General features: G+C 42.1%; 1 protein-coding gene across 1 annotated transcript; it reads right to left on the bottom strand.

Moving 5' to 3' along the window:
- Nucleotides 1–17,937: 17,937 nt before the first annotated feature.
- LOC143721283 (general transcription factor II-I repeat domain-containing protein 2-like) lies at nucleotides 17,938–19,447 on the bottom strand. The gene is made up of 3 exons (XM_077211570.1): nucleotides 18,750–19,447; nucleotides 18,526–18,645; nucleotides 17,938–18,367 (listed from the first exon to the last, which is right to left on the bottom strand). The coding sequence occupies exons 1-3, from the start codon at nucleotides 19,445–19,447 to the stop codon at nucleotides 17,938–17,940; spliced, it is 1,248 nt and encodes a 415-aa protein (XP_077067685.1).
- Between the last annotated feature and the right edge of the window lie 2,424 nt (nucleotides 19,448–21,871).

The following is a 21,871-nucleotide window of genomic DNA, read 5'->3' as shown; positions in this document are numbered from 1 at the left end:
AATAAATGGTATTTAATTAATATTATTTATAATATATATTATATTTCATACACTAATTATTATATTACATATTTTATATAGTACTACTAATAATAATGAAAATTGTATTTAATTAATGTTATTTATAATATTTATAATTATTATATCTTACAAAATTATTGTAATATAATCTATTATTTTATATACTAACTTCTACTAATATGCAACTCATCTGTTTCTATGGACACTCATCATCACAGCTGATCATCGTTTAGTTCGTCACCACCATGTATTTAAGTTCTGTGTGGATCGGTCGTTGTATGTGTTTGCCTTGTTGCAAGCACACACTGTTACACCTTCTGTCTGTACCTAAGTTTACTTTATTATTAAAAAACATTTCATATTGGAATCTAGTTATCATCATTATCTTCTTCATTGTGACATAATAATAATAATGACAAATTGTATTTTATCTACTATATATAGGCCTATGTAATATTATTTAATTTAAAATAATGTTTAAATAAATTATTTAAAATATATATATTCATATATAATAATTACTTTATACAATTATATTATTATTATTATATCAAAATGTAGTTCATATATTTTCCAGAAGATGGCAGGAGTTCAAGAAGACACTTTCTATTGCTGCTCATTTGTTTCTCTGATAAATGGCTGGTTTAATCGTTTGAGACAGCTGCGGTCTGGTTTATTGTGCTCTTCTGCAGTAATAACCTGATTAGGTGTATGCACATCTTGTACATCACACCATCCACGCTAAAAACAGAAAGCACATTTAATAGAAATATATGCTGGATAAAAATGTTTATTCAATTTGGTCAGTGTGGTGGATTTACAGGTTTGGCTGGTTCATATGTTTAAGCTCCATTACATGCAGCTGATATGCTGTTGTGTTGTGTTTGTGTGTGTTTTTGCCTGAGGGTAAGTGTTGTCTTTTGAAAGGAACAGTGTAGGCAGAACGTTTGTGCTCTAATTACTCTAACACAATTATTTCCTTTCCTTTTCTGCCTTTAGCTTTTTATGGTTGCAGTTCTACGGGTTTTTACCCCATGAAATCTATAAAATGCACTTTCCATGAATAGGGTGGCAATCCAATGACATAAATAAATGGTATGAAAAACAGCAAGCTAAATAGTGGTCTTGTGTTTTGTCCTTTTCATGGCATCCAGTATAATAGAATATTAGTTGTAAAAAATCCTTAAATTTTTTGTAATAATAATAATAATTATTATCATTATTATTATATGGCAATATAATCCAATATAATATAATAATTCTCAAAGAGCGGTGACAGGTGTTGCAGGTCAGTACAGGTACCAGGATATCCTGTCGTGGCACCCAGGATCGTGGTCTGTAACCCTCCCATTCAATCAGGTATCCGTTTCGGTTGTAGTCCAGGATGGTACGTACGATGTAGATGAGGCCCTGGCTTCTATGATGAGGCGGATTGCACTGGATGAGGCACGTCAGCTGCACCAGACCCTGTGGATGGAGAAACAAGAGAATCATGGTGAGGTTTGAGGAGGGAAACATGGAAGGTAGGTCCAGTTCTTTATTGGGAAAGTAGGGTTAACCTGTAAGTAACTTTGTTGATTTGTCTCTGGATGGTGACTGGTCCAATGTACCGGGGACTTGCGTCAGGGCAGCTGGAGGCGGGTGTATGTCTCTGGTAGAGCCAGAACTTCTGCCCTGGATGGATAGTAAGAGTGGAAGTTCTGCGGATGTTGGCCTGGCTCTTTTTTCTCCGAACTGCCTTCTGTACATAGATGTGAGCCGAGTCCCATAAACGTTTGCTCTTTTGCAACATCTGAAGGCCCATCTCAGCAGGGAAACTGGGGCGAATGGTAACCCAGTGTGCACTGGAAGGGTGTGAGACCAGTGGTAGCTTGACGGAGTGAGATTTGTGCAGACACGGCCCACGGTAGGTATTTGTTCCAGCTGTGCTGATGATTGTGGCAGTATAACCTCAGGTAGCGTCCAATCTCTTTAATCTTGCGATCAGTTTGCCCATTCGATTGTGGATGGTACCAAGTAGATAAAGTCACCTAGGAGTTGAAAGAATACTTTCCACATTCGGGAAATGAACTGTGATCCTTGATCTGACACAATGTCCTCAGGTAAACCAAAGTTACGAAACACGTGGTGGAACAAGGCTTCAGCTGTTATAATAGTCCCTTGAGGGGAATGAGTCGACCAGCCTTTGAGAATCGGTCCACAGCTGCTTAGATGCAAGTGTATGAGTGTGAAGGAGATAAGTCTGTGACAAATTCGACTCCTAGGTGGGACCAAGTTCTTTGAGGAATGGGCAATGGTAACAATTTCCCCTCAGGTAAGGGGTGTGCTGATTTGGAGATTGCGTCCTGGGTTATGCTGGGCCACCAGTAACGGTTGCGGATGAGTGAGAGGGTTTGATGGTTGCCAGGGTGCCCTGATCCCTGAGATGAGTGAAGTCGATGAGGGTCAGATGTAAGACAGATGGAAATCAGATGAGCCCCTCAGGACCTCCCGCGGAGCTGGCTCAGCCGGTGTAGCTTCTGCGATCTGTTTATCAGGGGTTATTTTTTTACTGAACTAACCTTTAAAGGGTAACTAAACACTAAAACAACTTTTTTTTGTTAATTATCTGTAAGAATGGAGCTTCATAAATGCTGTTCATTGTTTCGAGTACATTTTTTGACATTTGGGTATAAAGTGTTTTAATTTTCAAATATATGGTGTAAAAACGTCTGAGTGCTGCCCTCATCAGGTTAAACGGAAAGCTCCTGCAGTAGGGGTACTCCCTGACGTAGAATACTCTCTGACGTCACTCTGTCACGCCCTTGGTGCGAGCTCACCACGCCCTTGGCAGCCCCTGGTATAAAAGCATCTGGTTCCGTCAAAACTACTGTAGTGAGTCAGGAGTTGGAATTACGAGTATTGAAAATGATCAGAATAGATATATATTAGCATCTAGTTAGCATAGCATTTATATAGTTATTTAGATTATTTCATGTAGCCTAGGTAGTTAATCTCGCCTATCGCTCCAGTGTGCAACCTGCATTTTACGTGGGATTGCTTCTCCGACGCAATGGAGGTGGAAATGGGCTTCTCCACAGGGCTCGCGCTGCCAAACGCTGCTGCTCCTGCATGAACTCCACCACCACTTTTAATCACAATTTATGTTCCTTCTTATTAGGCTAAAGTTAATCCTCTGGTGTCCACAAACACACACTAATTTTGCTGATTATTTTTTTCACATAGCAGCAAAATATAATGAACGTAATAGTAATAATAATCCTGGAAAAAATTACCTCAAACTGACTAAATATAAGAATAATCGGATGCTGATCGCGATGCGGGAGTTAAGACTGCAGTTTGAGCTGGTGTCCACAGACAATTCACCCTCCTCCACTTCAGGTGAAGGTGGGGGAGAAAAGTTCTCGACTTCAAATGACCGCTCTGTTGCAAAGCTACTTGCGTCACTCCATTTTAGCTAGTTTGATAGCAGCTGTCACTGCGGGTCTCAGGTGCACGCCCCACCGCTCAGCCCCGCCCTCGGTTCGCCGCCTCTATCTCTGCTGGGGTCTGCCCACTTTTCCAGCATTTTTCAAATATTGCCAGTGGGTGGAGTCAGGCTTTGACCAGGGGTTTAGTTACCCTTTAAGGCTAGACTGGGTAAACCCAGTTTTGATTTTTTTTCAAACCCGATTTGATTTCGCCCTGCAGCTCAGGCTGCAAACCTGTGCAGTTTTCTATCCTGCTTCCGTTACAAATTCTCGGCGGACCAATCACAAACTGGCTTATCCACCTGGCGTGCTATTGGCAGGTTTAACATGATGACGATAGATAAGCGACCGTAAATCCAATTCCTTTTAACCTCTCAACGATGCTCAATGGCTTCTTTAGTTTAGCAAACAAATAACTGAAGTGTCTGTAAATACCACTCACTTTCACAACCTGCAAAAATCACTTGATGCCATGGCTGCTTCTGCAAACTGCTGATCAATACTACAAACCAACATGTTTGATGACACGATTCCTGCCTGGAGTTTTCGCGTCGCTCTGCAAATGCAAAGTACGTCACCATATTGTTGGTCTGATTGGTTGAACGACTATCCAATTGCGTACAGAGTCATTTGGACTATGCCAGTTGATCACGCCTCTTGTGCAGTAGAAAATACAGAGCAGACTCCCCAGACTAATGTTCAATCTTAAAAGATTGAGCTTGTTCTGGTGATAGCCAAACTAGCTGGAGGGACTATTGGCTCAGGTTTGTCAGGAGGAAAGTTTGGAGCATATAAACGAGACAAAGCATTAGCCTAAATGTTCTTGTGTCCTGGCCTGTAAGTGTGTGAAGAATAAAGCCTGTCGAGGATCGAGTCTTCTGGCTGCTCGCAGGAACTCCAGATTACGATGGTCAGTGATTATCTCAAACGGATGTTTAGCTTCAGCCAATAGTCCACTCTCAGCCCATGTGTCCACTTTCCTTGATGGATGTGGGAAGTGGCCCATTTTTAACTGCTTGTAGCTTCCCCCGGTGGCATGGTGATGCAAAACTCTTCAATGACATCCAAAGAATTTTATAGAGGGATAATGAAATTATAATTTCTCTAGTCGAGTTGGTATTCCCGTAGTTTCTAAAAAGACCTGCGTAACGTGATGGCGATGGTCGGCCCGGTTCCGGGAGTAAAACAGGATGCCGTCGATGTAGATTTTGACGAAATTATGGAGAAACACCCCGAACACCTCATTCATCAATCCCTGGAATATAGAGTGTGAGTTGGACCGCACATACGGCATAACCTGATATCCATAGTGGCCTGATGGTGTAATGAAAGCAGTCTTCCATTCATCATTCCTCCGTATCCAAATGAGGTTGTAGCCGCTACGCAGGGCCAACTTAGTGAACATGCATGCACTCCTCAGGGACCAGGGCAAGCGGGAAGTGGTACTTAACAGTCTGAGCATTGATAGCTCACTAGTCGATGCAGGGCCTCAAGCCGCCGTCCTTTCTGGCTAGTAAGAAGCAGCAAAAGGTGGCAGGTGAAATAGAGGTATATATGAAGTCTTGACGAAGAGCCTCCTCGATGAGACCAGACAAACTGATGATGGCATGGGTGAGTATATAGGAGTATGTATAGGAGTGGTTAAAGTTGTGAAAGTTGGTTCTAAACAGTATTCTCCTGAGAAAGAACGAGTGGGTGGAATTGTAGTAGTTGTAATTGTAATTACATTGTATATTTCATTATTTATTTTTTTATTAATCAGTTTCCTGAGTTTGTGATGATGCTGTTTTAATGACTTTTGGCTATTTTGTAAGAGTTCAAGGCCCTATTTTGCATCCTATTCTACTGGAAACAATGTTAAACTCTGATGTATGTATATTTATCTGGTTCTTCTAGCTAATGGCATGTACCTGAGATGATGGAGTCAGCGAGAGCGACTCTGGCGATCAGCTGCTTGCGTTTCCCACTGCTGGAGTGCCTGACCTCTGCCCGGCTTCCATCTGTCTGTTTTACATGCCCAGCGCTGCCAATTGGCACTCTCAGCACGGGGCAGAAAGCCAGCAGGTGGTTCTGGGATCAGCTCCTGTGCACAGCCCCGTGAAGAGTGTGTCCGGGCAAGATAATTAAGCAGAGGATTAATGATTGCGATAATAACAGCATTAGAGAGAAAGCCTTGTCTGTTTGTGTGTCATATATCAGAACTTAAAAGTAAGCCTGCTTTGGGCCCTGCATGTTTTTTTATATATGTATCTGGTGTTAGTGAGAACAATAGTGTGGTCGAAGGCAACTAGTGCTTTAGTTTCTGTGAGAGAAGAGAGCTTTGAGACACGGCTTCATTGAAAGACAACAAAGTTGTGGGTTTTTTTCTGTGTGGACTTGGTGTGAAGGTATAATATTATCCCACCAAAGGCTTTGTATCTTATGTCCTTTCTCCAGTGAGTTCAGTGTAGGCCTACAGATTATAAAGAAGTTTCCATCCTCCTCTGAAAGCATCTTATCTATATCTTATTTGGTTTAAGTTACGTGTAGGCATTCAGTCAAATTAAAAATGTATAATATTATATTATTTATGTATTATATTACAGTTAATTCGTTTGTTTATAATATAATGTATATTATATATTTTTATAATATTTTATAAAATAAAATGCATTGGCGTTGTCAGATTCTGTTCTATTTATTGTGTTATTTTATACTATTCTTTCTATAATAATAATATCACAATTTTTTTAATCTAATAAATAAAATGATTTGACCCTTAAAGTGACTATCATTGTGTAACTGTGTAATTATGTAGTCAGTCAATCATATTATATTATTTTATATTATTTATTACATTGTTATTATATTTATTTTATTAGTTTTGAGTAATGTACCATATGAAGCACATTTAAAAAAAAAAATTAAAAATGATTAAACTTCATTGTGAAACGCACTGAATGATACTCAAAGTCATGTGGAACCCTACTTAGTGATCTGACTTACAATTGTCTAAAGTCAGGCAAAAATTTGTCACAGAAAATGTAGACATGTATTTTCAGTATTCAAATGGATAAAACAACAAGCAGGATATGAATAATGGCTCTAAGAATAGCAGCAATATGACCCTTGACCCTTCTGGTGACGGGTGTAGGATTCTCCGGCAGCTCTGTGATGACTTCAGTGCTTTACCTGCTAATCTGACAGCTGTTAGGTGAACAGGTGATACGCTGCAGTGCAGGACACTCGAGACCTGCTTATCTGAACCTGCTCTGTACTGCAAGCTTGCAGTATTGTTATCATTCACTTTTAAAAAACTTTTTGTTAACTGAAATAAAGCTAAAATACACTAAAATATAAGTATTCGATGAAAAACTTAAACTAAATAAAAATGTGTAATTTTGTCTGGTTACTAATTAAAATTAGTTTTTAAAAAAAATATTAAAAAGACTCACTGAAAGAAAAATAAATTAGAACTATTTAGAATTGTAAAAAAAAACAACTAATAAAAATTACAACAGAACTTAAAATTAATAAAACTTAAACTAGAATTTAGAAGAAATGAAAACAAAAATAGGATAATAAAAATGAATTCAAAATATTAATAAAAGCTATAAAAAATATTAAAATAACACTGCAAGGTTGTAGTTCCTAAAAAATATATTGTGCAAAAAATATATAATTACTGTATCATGAAAAAATTAAACTAACTTGAAATTGTCCATTATTTGTACTAATTATGTAAAAAAAAAAGTTTTATATAATTCTACAGCAGAAAACCATAATGTCAAAATTTTGGTTTATATATATATATATATATATATATATATATATATTATATATATATATATATATATAATTTTTTGTGGTAAATAAATTAATAATAATTGTTGTGATGTCAGTCTGTGTTCCCCTGTCTTTTCTTGTTTAGCAGTTCTCTATTATGTCTATTAGTCTCCCTAGGTGTTTCATATTAACCACGCCCCCTTGTTATCTTGTTTAGCTTGTTTGCCCTTGTATTTAAGCCCTGTGTTTTAGTTCAGTCTTTGTGAGTTCTTGGGTGCTTCTCATTTCTTATTTGTGCATCCTCGTTTCCTTTCCTCGCCTCCTTGGAAGGACGCAAGGAAAGAAAATGAGGACGGAGGAATCGAATGAAAATTTTTTTTATACATTGGAATACTTGATCACTCGAGCGTCACTTCATAGCGTCATCAGCACCGCTCAAAGGATCTGCCCTTATGTTGTTGAAGTTTGTTTATTTAAGAAATTCATAATAAATAATAATAAAGCAAGACACCCTGTTGAAATATGTGTAATGTGTGGTTTATATAAACTGCACGAGTAAACTATAAATTAAAACAGATTGTGATCGACGTGAAGGGGGAGGAAAATTGATACGTGCGTCACGTTTAGTCGATAAAACTCTTCCGCATAGGATACACCTGTGTATCCTCACTCATGATTCCTCTGGAAGCCTCCTCACTCCTCGATCCTCGACTCCTCGCGGTTCAATTAGAGAATTGAGATGTCCTTCAAGATGGCTGAGCTCTATCAGTTTCCGGGTCATAGAATGGAGGACAGAGGAACAAGGAGACGGGGAGGGATATTGAGAAGCACTACTTGTGTTGCACTGTCGATGTTGGTTGTCCTGAGTCCTGGGTCCTGGGTCCTGAGTCCTGGGTCCTGGGTCCTGGGTCCTGGGTCCTGAGTCCTGGGTCCTGAGTCTTGAGTCCTGAGTCCTGAGTCCTGGGTCCTGGGTCCTGAGTCCTGAGTCCTGAGTCCTGAGTCCTGTTCCTGGGTCCTGTTCCTGGGTCCTTTTCCTGGGTCCTGTTCCTGGGTCCTGAGTCCTGGGTCCTGAGTCCTGGGTCCTGGGTCCTGGGTCCTGGGTCCTGGGTCCTGAGTCCTGAGTCCTGGGTCCTGAGTCCTGTTCCTGAGTCCTGTTCCTGGGTCCTTTTCCTGGGTCCTGTTCCTGGGTCCTGAGTCCTGGGTCCTGAGTCCTGGGTCCTGGGTCCTGGGTCCTGGGTCCTGAGTCCTGAGTCCTGAGTCCTGGGTCCTGAGTCCTGTTCCTGAGTCCTGTTCCTGGGTCCTTTTCCTGGGTCCTGTTCCTGGGTCCTGAGTCCTGGGTCCTGAGTCCTGGGTCCTGGGTCCTGAGTCCTGAGTCCTGGGTCCTGGGTCCTGAGTCCTGAGTCCTGAGTCCTGAGTCCTGAGTCCTGAGTACTGGGTCCTGGGTCCTCGGTCCTCGGTCCTCGGTCCTGGGTCCTGAGTCCTGAGTCCTGAGTCCTGGGTCCTTTTCCTGGGTCCTGGTCCTGAGTCCTGAGTCCTGGGTCCTGAGTCCTGAGTCCTGGGTCCTGGGTCCTGAGTCGTGAGTCCCGAGTCCTGAGTCCTGTTCCTGGGTCCTGTTCCTGGGTCCTTTTCCTGGGTCCTGTTCCTGGGTCCTGAGTCCTGGGTCCTGAGTCCTGGGTCCTGGGTCCTGGGTCCTGGGTCCTGGGTCCTGAGTCCTGAGTCCTGGGTCCTGAGTCCTGTTCCTGAGTCCTGTTCCTGGGTCCTTTTCCTGGGTCCTGTTCCTGGGTCCTGAGTCCTGGGTCCTGAGTCCTGGGTCCTGGGTCCTGAGTCCTGAGTCCTGGGTCCTGGGTCCTGAGTCCTGAGTCCTGAGTCCTGAGTCCTGAGTCCTGAGTACTGGGTCCTGGGTCCTCGGTCCTCGGTCCTCGGTCCTGGGTCCTGAGTCCTGAGTCCTGAGTCTTGAGTCCCGTTTCGCCATTTACGCAGACCGACTGTTCGACAAGCATATGGGTTTTACCTCGGGATCAACCAAGGAGCCCTGTTAAGTATTTATTAATAATACTAATAATATAATATAATAAACATTATTATATTATTATTATAAATCATTATATATTAGTGTATATATTATCTGAACTGTTAGGTATTTTGACTATTATTAATAAAAAAATAAACATTAAAAACAAACCAATCTGACAAGAATCCTCATGGAGGATTGTAGGAATAACAAAGAAAACTCAAAAGTAAAACTTTAAGAAATGTTACTGTAATAAAATTTGAGGAAATGTTTTTTTATTGTTATCAAAATAATTTCAGGTGATGTAAATTCTTAATAGTTCTTACAAGCTTTATTTTCTTTTTTCCTTTTTCTCTTGATTTATGGGTGAATTTTGTCTCAGAAATGTTTTGTGTTTTTGTGAGATTTATCCATAATGTATAATGCATATGAAGTCTCAGGCCGTTCGTCTCTTCAGCAGACACTAAAACTGGCTGAAAGCTTCATGAGAACGAACTTCCTGTCCAACAACGTATCTAACAAAAACACAGGGTCCACAAGGCCATCAGAGTGATCCAAGACCTCTCCCAAAGATCAAAGTCGCCATTTGAACCTGAATTTGACCTGTAGTTTTATCATTACAAACAGTGGCCATCACACTAATCACTTTATTACACCTACTGTACATTTTACCAGCTCATACTCCAGCACTGTGTGACAGCTGTCATGTTTATGTTCCCAGGGACTGTCTAGCAGCTGTCATGTTTACTCCCACTACCTCAAACTAATGGTCACTGTGTGCGCTCAGAACTGTTTACAAGACAGCCGTGGACCATATGGACCTGTAAAAGAAAAAGTCCTTCGCGCACTTTATAGACTGTCATATTGTGATGTGTGTAATTTGTGTATAGGCGTATACATATTGTGCAATCAGGTTGAATCTTATAATGATTCATGTTTACTGTGTCATGCTGAATATTGTTCTGAATATTTCATGTTGCACACCCTGTCCTGTCTCATGCTATGTTGTTGTACCATTGCATTCTTTGTTCTGTTTTGAATGTCACAAAACCTGTCAAGAACATATACAGGTCATATTTCAACCTGAAATCTGAAGAAAAAAAACAAGAAATTATATTTAGATTTTTTTAAATTAAGCATATTTTGTATTTTCCAATGTGAGATAATGTTTGTGACAGTTAAAATATAGAATGTTTAATATAATATAATATAATATAATATAATATAATATAATATAATATAATATGGAACTATTCCTACCTGATTTAACCCATAGAAATACATTTTGTTGGTTTAAATGAATATATTTAGGTTGATTCAGTGATGTTAAATAATATTTCTGACCCAGTAACCAAGGAAACTAACTAGTGAATCTAGACCAACAGGTAACCAAGCTAAAATGTAAACAAACTGAACATAAACCCGACATTAGGACTGAGGCGGAGCCGGTGGGACTGAGGACCAAGGCGGAGCCAGAGGGAAGGAGGAGCCTGTCGAAGCCGAACAGATGGAGGGACGAAGTGCAGATAAAGGCCTGGAAGTCCATGGCACAGGCAGAGTGACGACTGACGAAGGTGGAGCACGAGGGATGAGGGAGCCTGGTGGAGCCGTAAGGAAAATTACCAGGTGGAGCCAGGGGGGGCTGGAGCCGGCTGGTCGACAGGCCGAGGTGGAGAGATGGGCTCAGTGGCCCGAGGCGGAGAAAGGGGATCCACACCACAGATTGAGCTGAGTGACACCACAGAGTGAAGTTAACAAAGGAGAAGACGAGGGACTGAAGGGAACCAGTGGAGGCGGGGCCAAGGGAATGGCTGGCATAGGCAGAGGAGGCGGGAGAGGGAGGCTGGGTGGGGTTATAGGAGACGCAGGAGACTTGGAGTTGGGCGGGACTAGTAGGGACGTGAGACCCTACTAAATCCCTCTTCAAGATTTTCGCGCTAATACACTTTTTTTGTGCGGGAATGTAAATTAGAATATAACTTAACCATGAACACAAAAGTCACACCACACACATGGGTTTTAATTGGTTTATTTCGTTAGCAAACATGTCGCTATAATTGTTAAGTACTTTCCATCGATCAATTTTCTGCAAAAATAACGTTCGAGATGGTTGTTTGCTTTGCGGCCATTTTAAATGAAGTTTTAAAAATGACCAAGCATTCGATCTACGTCAGAGCATCAGACCGTCCACGAACATTTGCACGGCGTCGCTGGCAGGGCGGCGAGAGCGAATTTTGCCGCTCGGCGGTGTGAACGCACAGTAATGAACAGAAACTGAAACATGTGCGTAACATAATCAGTAAGGAAACTAACTAGTGAATACAGATGGGCAGGCAGACAGGGCAAAGCCAAACTAAAACACAACCAAACCGAACATAAACCTAAATAGGAATGATGACTACAAAACACTAGATTAAAATAAAATAAAATAGTGAAAAAAAAAAAGTAACCTATTCAAATTAATTGTACTTAAAATTAATGTATTTAAGCTGATTCAGTGATGTTAGTTTTGACTTGAACAAAGCTAGTTAATTTAGATGTTACACACAATATATATATGGGGGGGGGGGGGGGGGGGGGTATATATGATTTTTATTATTATTATTATTAATTTTTCCTGACTTCTTGAACCATGGTGTTGATGTTGCCTCAGGCCAGAGAGCTTCTGCTTCATTGTTCAACAGATGGTGAAATAACACCAATTAGCCTCAAGTTCAGCTCATCTTCACTGCTGTACACTATGACACCTGGACAAGAGTACAAACCTGAGGCCACAAGAGCCAATTAGAACAGGAAACACAGATGTTTGACTTGTGGCTGAAGACTAGACATAATTATCAGAGGCAAATATGTGTCAAAACATGGATCCAGAGTACCAAATACCTGCAACTTAGGTGCTATAAAAAAGATGTAAGTGACATGGACAATTTTATACTTTATTTTAATATTACACTCTAAGAAACGTCTGTAGAAATATGGCCCAATGTACTGTGCTAATATGAAGAAATTTTCTGTATTGATTTAAAACTTAATGGAAAATTTTCTGCCAGGCCATTATCAATTATTTTCCCATACAGTTTGTTTAAAGATTATATTTAAATATTGTATAATATATGATTATATTATACAATATGAATAAGATTATATGATTATATGATTATATTAAAACAATATAATCATAATATTATATTATACTTTTTAGTTTGATACATTTATAAGGGAAAATTAAGAGTGTTACACATTTAAGAGTTGATATATTGATACATGAATGATTTTGAATGTTTCACAGAGTTCTGATTAATGATGAATCGATTCTTCTTTGGAATCAATTCTTTTTATTGATTTGACAGAATAATTTGTGAATCGCTCGACTGTGAGAGTTTGGCAATAAAAACTATAAGGATGACATGTTGAAATTACAAACAACCAGTGTTGGTATAGCCTTACTATTTTTTTGCCTTTTTGAATGAATATTGTTATCTATAAGCTAGTGTGCTCCAAAACAATGTCAAATTCGCATTTAGAAGTTATAAGCATTCAAAACTTACAGTCTCTCACTCACTAATATGTATCAGTGATTTTGATGACATCACTCTGCACTTCAGCTTGTCATCAGATTTTCTGTCCAATCAAAAGCTCTAGAATCTAAAGCTCAGCCCCCTAAATTATTAATATGCTGAAGCTGCGGCTGAAATTAGTCACTTGTTCACACAATTACTATTTATTATATGGTGAATGGCACACAGTCCACTATATATAAAGCTATTTTCAGCACTGAAATTGAATAACGCTGCACGTTTCAAGGCACTTAAGTTGGACTTTAAAGTCACAATTTTCTTTTGTAATATTGCAGCATTTATAATAATGATTTATCTGTGCGTAATTTTTTTTTAATTCAGTTGCCCTTATATAATCTTTATTCAAAATAATTTCCTCTCCCTCTTGCAACAGCATCTCTTATCTTATCTGATGATGTGTTTAGTGGTGTGAGGGCAGGATCAACCTGTCACTCACATGAGATCCACCAATAACAGACCATCCAATCAATTCCCCATGAATTGTCAATTTTGATTTCATCATGACTTTAAGATCTGTTATACTGTTCATTTCAAATGAACTGATTGGTGAAATTAATCAGTTTTCCTACCACTAGTTTGCACGTATCCCTGCTGAATAATCCAGTACAAACCAGCATGAATTTCATGTTGGTCCTGGTTTGTGCTGGTCTAGCTGGTGGACCAGCATAACCATGCTCTCAAGCAAAACCACCAGCACTCCTGTTACAGATGCTGGGGACCAACAAACCAGTAACCAGCATCCCATACTGGTCCCAGAATACAAAGCATTATGCTGGTTCCCATACTGGTCCTAGCATGCAAAGCTTACATAATGCTGGTGACCAACAATGCTGGGTTTTTCAGCAGGGATAGACTAATAAAGTTTAGACTAGTTGTTTGAATTTTATATAGTTTATGTTATTTGTTCAATAGCAATAACGGCAAACATTGTTTCACATTTTGTTTCAAAGATCAAAATGTATGCAAAATTATGTGCAAATAAGCCTCACACTGTGTTTCAGTGTAAAATAATGCTAAATAACCCCTTGGTGCTGCATTTGGGTTTTATGAATCCTGTAAAAGGCACAGTGAATTGACCTCAGTGTTTAACTAAGTGTGTCCTGAAAATGTGGATACATAGTCTTTTTTCAAGAGGTTCTCTCATATCTTTTGTATTCTAGAGCACAATGCTAACACAAACTAACAACAAAGTATTTCTGGAGGCTGTTGTGAGATTGGTTTTGACATGACATCTCACTGGCACTCACTTACTCCTGCAGTAAAAGGCTGGACTGAGAGGGCTAATGGTTACTCCTAATATAAATCAGCTGGAGATTCTGACGGATGAGCTGTTAGCTGAGCTGGAGTCTTGCTTACGAGACCTGTGGGCCGTGATCTCATGATGGGATGTTAGGCCCTTTCTTTTTTACTTAACCACAAATATAGATCTTTTTTAACATTCTTAAAATTATAAATGATAACATAAATCCAATACATTTTTACAACCTACATAGATATTTAGAGAGTTCTCAGCTTTCGCTGAGTCAGATGCCTTACTGTAAAGCTTTGTTTCTTCCCACCAGCTTTTACATCTTGAGGATAGTCAAGTGTTCTAGCCTTTCAAAGTGCACTACATTTATTAAGCCTCCATGAATGTGTTTGACACATGCACACTAAAACTGCTTTCTGATACTCCTGACCCGCCAATTTTATTTTCCAAGAACGTTTTCTAAACTCTCCTTAAATAATGGAAATGTTATTTGCGAACGTTCCCAAATTTTTTTTCTTGGTCATAGAAATGTTTTGATCATGTCTATATTCACAAAGAATTGACAGCCGTTTATTTAATGAATCCTTGAATAACACTCAAAAACTCTGTTGTTGAATCTGTTTGATGAAACGTTTATGGAACATTTAATATATTGACCTGTATTAAAGATTATTGGTAGCACATTATTCCACAGTCCTATTCCCCATGTACAAACTATACAGTATACTTATTAGGAATTACAATAACTGGGTAATAACTAGGTACTACGCTTCAATGGATTAATAAAGTTCAATCAAATGGAATTGTACAACTGTGTGTACAAATATGTGTGTATATGGGGGACTCTTTCTTATGACTTTTGAACACATTGTAAAGAGATTTCTGATCTTGGTTGACCTAAAAAACCTAACAAGTTAAGGTAACTCAAACCATTTGAGTAAATTGATTTCCTTAAACCATTAAAAAAATCTTTGGGTTACGTACAGTGCTACAGGTGTTAGGAAAGAGCCCCAAGCTGCCATGCTCTATCGTTTCTGAAATGGGGACTCCTGCATTAGATCAGTCCGAGCCACAGCTACAGGATAGCCCAGAGTCCCTAAGAGCAGAACTAACAGTGGAAAGTATATCCAAAGCCTCAGTTAAGTCCATAGAACCACATCCATCGGCCGAACCAGGCGATAGCTAATACAGAGTGGCATGCAGCAACTTCACATATAATCCCAGACCTGAGCACAAGCCTAAGGGAGGAGCGTACCGAAGGGTGAATTCCCAACTTCCAGACTATTGATCTGGGGAGGCAACAGAGAATGAGTCCAACCTTTGAGTACCCTGTCAAGACAGGGCCAACCTGTATACAAAGAGCATAATCCTACCTATGGGAAGTCCCCTACTCGATCTCAACTGTCAAGCTCTACTCATGCCAGCCCCTGCCAGGGGAAGATGACAGATTTTATCTGTCAAGCTCAACCTAAGGGGGTTAAATACCCCACCAAAAAGGATGGGGAAGGCATACATAAGATACCCCCTTGGAATATTAGGAGGGCGACAGGTAACATGTCTGTCTATTCACCTGTCAGCTCCACCTCACTGGATACCCACCGAAGAGCACCAAGAACTAAAGCAGACGTAAGAAACCAGGAAGGGAAACAGAAGGGCGAGCGCCCAAGCTTTGCTTAGTCGCCTATCTTTCCTTTCCTTCTCGCCGAAATCACGGCCCTCAGGTCTGATTACGGCTTTCTCCCAGCGCAGCATCTCTTCCCCCTACTCCTCAGAGAAGGGGCTCGAGCAGCCATGGCTCCGCTTCTGCTGTTCTCTCCAAGAACTTGTTCCAGGAGAGAGTGGGAGAGGCGAAAGCCGCCTGCTTAGTGGCGCGGAGGGCCAGGTCCGTGGGAAATAGACCCTCACCCTGGTCCAGGTCTTTGAGTAGGTCAGCCTGGTGGACCTGTAGCACAGCCATGGTGTGAAAGGCACCACAAGCCTGAACTACCGCCGCATATGATTTGCCCACCAGCCTAGATATCTCAGAAATCAGGTTTGTTATGTACCTTCATGCGCAAACATTGCCGGCAAAGTGATAAGGCAATGAGGCAAATGAAGCTGCCTAAACTTTCGTAAGCAGCCACAGTAAACGCATCTAGTCCTCTCGAGGGATGAACGTGCATGTTCTGCTCCCAAACAAATCACACAACTCGTATCCATCGCCAGGTGTAATATAACCTGGGCAAGGAGGGACACATTTTTTTAAATTGTTTGCTCACCATTTTTCTTTTTCGTTTTCTTCACACACACTGCTTTCTTTTTACACAATCACACTGCTGCTTTTTGCACAGCACACACACAAGCAGCTTCCTGAAGATGAAGCTGATGACATGTTTGCAGGCATCCTTTTTATACACTTGGTGTGTCGTCATTGCACTGTGTCGGCCAATAGTATTGGCGTGAATTTACACGTGCCTCAGACAGCGGTGTCTTAGAGTCAACATCTGACGCAGAGTTGAGTTCCCACGAAAGGGAACTAATATTTGTCCACTGTTTACTCTGAGGCCACTTCCAAACTTGTCAGCTTTATAATAGTCAACAAAGTGAATTTGCAGAAATCTGTGTGTGGAAATTTTTAGTTTCTCTCCCTCCCGCAAAATTACAGATCGTGAGTGTTGCAGAGGGACTATTTGCTGTGTAGGCCGGGGTGGAACCCGGAGCCTTCGTTTGTTGTTGTGCTTCCCCCGGTCCTAGTTGAGCTGTTGCTCACCGGATGTTGATGCTGGTGTTGTTGCCGTTTTGCAAGCCGCTTTTCTGTACTGGCTGCTGAGTTTAGTAAAAAGGATAAACAGCAATGTCTGCGTGCATCTTTACATACTCGGGTTACCACACTGGCGACGAGGATTAACACAGATATTAACCAAGCCAAGGTCCCAGGAAGTCAGCCGGTTCGGCAGCAAAGAAGTTGGCGCATAATTAAACAAAAGCTATGACTGCTACTGTCGGCTCGCTCAGTGAGTTCTCTGAGAAGGATGGCGATTGGGTGGAATATGTCGAGAGACTGGAGCACTTTTTCAAGGCTAATGACATTGCGGATGAGGAGAAACAACGATCAATCCTCCTGAGTGTGTGCGGGGCTAAAACGTACAGATTGATCAGAAATCTTGCAACGCCGCAGAAACCGGGAGAGATCAGGTTTAATGAAATTGTGGAAATGGTGCAAAATCACCTCAACCCTAAGCCCTCGGTGATTGTGCAGCGCTTCAAGTTTCACCCGCATTCACGCAAACCAGGAGTGTCAGTGGCGGAGTTCGTGGCGGAGCTGAGGCAGCTATCCGAGCACTGTGAGTTCAGGGCAGTCCTGGAGGACATGTTGCGGGACAGGTTAGTCTGTGGAATTAACGATGACGTCATACAGCGCCGCTTATTGGGTGAAGCCACACTGACTTTCAAAAAGGCTTTAGACCAGGGGTCTCAAACTCAACTTACCTGGGGGCCGCTGGAGGTAGAGTCTGGGTCAGGCTGGGCCGCATCAAGTATTCAACAAAAAATAGTATTTAAGTATTCCAAAAAGGAGCACAACTGATTCAATCTTCTCAATCATTATTATTACCGTTTATTCTGAACTGTTCCTCTGAATTTGAACATTCCTTTCTGAACATGAATGGTTCTTCATGAGCTGTCCTTCTGAACATGAACGGTTCTTCAGAACATGAACGGTTCGTTCTTCAGAACATGAACGGTTCTTCAGATCATAAATGGTTCTTCAGAACATGAATGGTTCTTCAGAACATGAATGGTTCTTCAGAACATGAATGGTTCTTCAGAACATGAACGATTCTTCAGAACATAGACTTCTCTTGCCTACTCCTTGCTGCCAGAGACCTGGCAGCGCTTCCTCTCACACAGCTGAGACACATTTGGCTTGAGGGAGGAAACAGTTGAAACCCTCAGTGTGGCTTGAAGATGCTCATCAGTAAGTCTGGACCTGTACTTTGACTTATTGAAGTTCATGGTGGAGAATAGCTTTTCACATAGATATGTGCTCCCAAAAAGGCACATGGTCCGCTTGAACATTCTGGAGAGCTCAGGGAAGGTGGGTGGCAATTCTCTCAAAAAATGTCCAAGCTTGTCTGCATTTCCACTCACCTCCCTGAACTTGGCTTTGAGTTCAGAATTGCACTGCAGGTCAATGAGCTCCATTTGAAGTACAGGAGGACTTTCTTGCACATCGAAGGAGAAGGGGTCAGCAAAAATTTGAAAAGTGGCTCTGTGTGTCTTGAAGTCTGCAAACCTGCGATCAAATTACTCCTGTAGCTTCATAATGGCATCAGCATACTTCTCACCACTGAATGGTGTGCCCTCATCCACAAGTGCCTTGCATGCTGGAAAATGGCATAGGTTTGTCTGAGAGATCTGGGCTTTCATAACACAAGTTTTGAGGAGAATGACCTCACATTGTCATAGGCAGCACTGACAAGCTGCCCCTGGCCTTGTAACTTCTTGTTCAGTACATTCAGCTCCTGTGTGATGTCAACAAGAAAAGCTAAGTCCATGAGCCATTTGGGGTCACTTAACACAGGAAAAGCCATCCCATCCTTCTCCATGAAGGCTTTCACTTCTGCTCACAGCTCAAAAAACCTCTTCAAAACGTTTCCCCTACTGAGCCAACGTACCTGAAGTAGAGCACATCCTCATATTCTGACTCTATTTCCTCCAAAAAGGCGCGGAACTGCCAGTGCTTTAATCCCCTAGCTCTGATATGATTGATGCATTTCACAACAACGGACATCACATTGTCAAACCTCAGGCATTCGCAAAGAGCCTGCTGATGGATAATGCAGTGCAGAGCAATGGCCTCCTCCACATTCTCCTCTTCCAGTTTTCTTTGAACAAGTGCTACCAGTCCATTTTTCCTTCCTGTCATTGATGGCGCACCGTCGGTCGTTATTCCAGTAAACCTCTTCCATGGCAAACCTGCATCTTCAATAGCACCACACAGCTGGCGGAATATCTCCTGAGCGGTGGTCTGACCATGCATTGGAATCACAGCGAGCAACTCCTCGATCACTTCAAAGTTGTCGTCAACACCACGGACATATATTGCGAGCTGCGCGGTGTCAGTGTTGTCCGTGCTCTCATCAAGAGCGACTGAGTATGCACAAAAACGTTCGGCTTTCTCACGCAGCTGATCATAAATGTTTTCTGAAAGGTCAGAAATGCGCTCTGCCACTGTATTAGCTGAAAGGCTGATGTTGCTAAACTGACCCTTCTTTTCTGGACAGACTTTACTTGCAGCTAGTAACATGCACTTTTTAATGAACTCGCCTTCCTTGAACGGCTTACCGGCCTTCGCAATCATCTCACTCACCATGTAGCTAGCTTCGACGGCTGCTTCATTCTCTTTTTTTGCTTTCTTAAATAAATCTTGTTGCCTCAATAGACATTTTTTAAGATTGGCGACCCGGTTCTTTCTCTCATCTCCATGGTATTTTGTATACTCCTCAGCATGTCTAGTTGAGTAATGACGTCTGATGTTATATTCCTTGTACACCGCAACTTTCTCCGTGCATATGAGACACGTAGGGGTTCCCCTGTGCTCGACAAAAAAATATTCCGTCTCCCACTTTTCCTGAAATTGCCTGTGCTCTTCACCAACCTTTCTCTTCACGGCACGTTTTGAGAGAGACATGACTGGAACTGGGTGATGGCATATATTTTCTGTCCACTTCTGACTAATGTGACTAATGTTGATACTTCCCCAGCATGTTTGTAGTGTACTTCGCGGTTTGACAACGAACCCGCCGTAAGCTGTCACAAGACTATTTATGGTAGCCCATAAGGGATAAAAAATAAATAAAAATACGCGGCACACGCAACGACGGGCCGCACTAACATTAAACTTTTATGTCAAGTAGGGGGCCACAAAATATCACCGCGAGTTTGAGACCACTGCTTTAGACATTGCCCTAGCCATGGAGACGGCGGCAAACAACACGATTGACATAAAAAAGGCAGGCGGAGGGCCGCTATCAGATACTGCCCATTTTGTAGCAAAAGAAGGCAAAAGTAGTTCAGGAAAACCCACGGAGTGTTATCGTTGACACGGGGGGCTCAGCTTCAGTAATCAGTCAAACCACATTCAACAGGTTGTGGAGCTCAGGGGGTGCACCGACAATGGAAGAGACTAGTATTAGGCTCAGAACGTATACGGGTGAGTGCATTCCACTCGCGGGGGCTATCAAGGTGGACATTGTATATCAGGAACAGCAGGCTACGGTGACATTGCTTGTGGTTGAGGGGGAGGGACCGAGCTTGTTGGGGCGGGGCTCCTCCAGAAAATTCACCTGAATTGGGGACAGATCTGGGGTGATATCAAACATACCACTGTGGTACAGGACGTTATAGGGAAGTATGCGGATGTCTTTAAAGAGGAACTGGGTACCCTCCGAGGGACCACAGTTAAACTGTGTGTTGACCCCAAAGCACAACCGCGTTTCTTCAAACCGCGAACAGTACCATATGCCATGAAAGCAAAGGTGGAGGCGGAGTTGGACAGGCTGCAAAGGGCAGGGGTTATCGAGCCCGTGGAGTTTTCTGACTGGGCAGCCCCAATAGTGCCAGTGGTGAAGGAGGACGGGGAAGTGCGCATATGTGGGGATTACAAAATGAACATTAATCAGGCCTCACAGCTCAACACCTACCCCCTACCGTGAGTGGAGGACCTATTTGCTACACTAGCAGGTGGAAAAACATTCACTAAACTAGACATGAGTCACGCATATCAGCAACTTTAGCTGGATGAAGACTCTAAGCAATATGTGACTATAAACACTCACAAGGGCCTATTCAAGTATAACCGCCTGGTGTTTGGCGTGGCCTCAAGCCCGGCTATTTTCCAACGCACCATGGACAATCTGTTTCAGAACATTCCCCAGGTTGCCGTCTACCTGGATGACATTCTCGTCACAGGTAAAACAGAAGAGGAACACCTGCAAAACCTGGACCTGGTGTTAAAGAGAATGTCTGAGGCGGGGCTGCGTCTGAAGTGCAGTAAGTGTGTTTTTCAGGCTCCTAGTGTCACATATCTGGGCCATCGGATTTCAGCTCAGGGCTTGTCTCCAGTCGAAGACAAAGTGAGAGCAATTAAGGAAGCTCCAAAAAAGGACGTTGCGGAGCTCAGGTCGTTCCTGGGTCTAGTGAACTATTATGGGAAGTTTTTACCAGACCTCTCGACCGTGCTGGCCCCACTCTACCTGCTGCTACACAAAGGCTGTGTGTGGAGATGGCAGCAGGATCAGGACAACGCTTTCCAGCATGCTAAGGGACTGTTACACTCAACACGACTGCTGGTACATTTTGACCCAGACAAGGAGGTCATTCTATCGTGTGATGCCTCCCCGTATGGACTGGGGGCAGTTCTTTCGCACCGCATGGAGGATGGAAGCGAAAAGCCAATCAGCTATGTGTCACGTACTCTTGCTGCTGCAGAAAAGGGTTACTCGCAATTAGAGAAGGAGGGCCTGGCGGTTGTTTTTGCAGTAAAGCGTTTCCACCACTACCTGTTTGGTCGCCCTTTTACCATCTTCACAGATCATAAGCCGCTAATGGGTCTGTTCAGTGAGACAAAGGGCATTCCACCCATGGCCTCAGCAAGAATACAGCGCTGGGCATTAACCCTGTCAGCATACCAGTATAGCATAGAGTACAAGGCGGGTAGCGACAATGCAAATGCTGATGCTTTTAGCCGTCTGCCTCTCCCAGACACACCACACCACACAGGCTTTCCCCCAGAGAC

Source organism: Siphateles boraxobius, unplaced genomic scaffold (assembly GCF_051911475.1).
Source record: "Siphateles boraxobius isolate OS27281-9 unplaced genomic scaffold, OSU_SipBor_1 65, whole genome shotgun sequence".
In the NCBI taxonomy this organism is placed as follows: Eukaryota; Metazoa; Chordata; class Actinopteri; order Cypriniformes; family Leuciscidae; genus Siphateles; species Siphateles boraxobius.
The sequence above is the reverse complement of the archived record's forward strand: the minus strand, read 5'-3'. Positions and strand labels throughout refer to the sequence as shown.

Excerpts from the sequence above, each read along its gene's own strand:
- LOC143721283 (XM_077211570.1), bottom strand. The coding sequence starts at position 19,447 with ATGGTGAGTGAGATGATTGCGAAGGCCGGTAAGCCGTTCAAGGAAGGC. Across the intron at positions 18,646-18,749 it reads GAGGATGTGCTCTACTTCAG|TGACCCCAAATGGCTCATGG; the intron begins GTACGTTGGCTC and ends TCCTGTGTTAAG. Across the intron at positions 18,368-18,525 it reads GCTGCCTATGACAATGTGAG|GTTTGCAGACTTCAAGACAC; the intron begins GTCATTCTCCTC and ends ATTTGATCGCAG.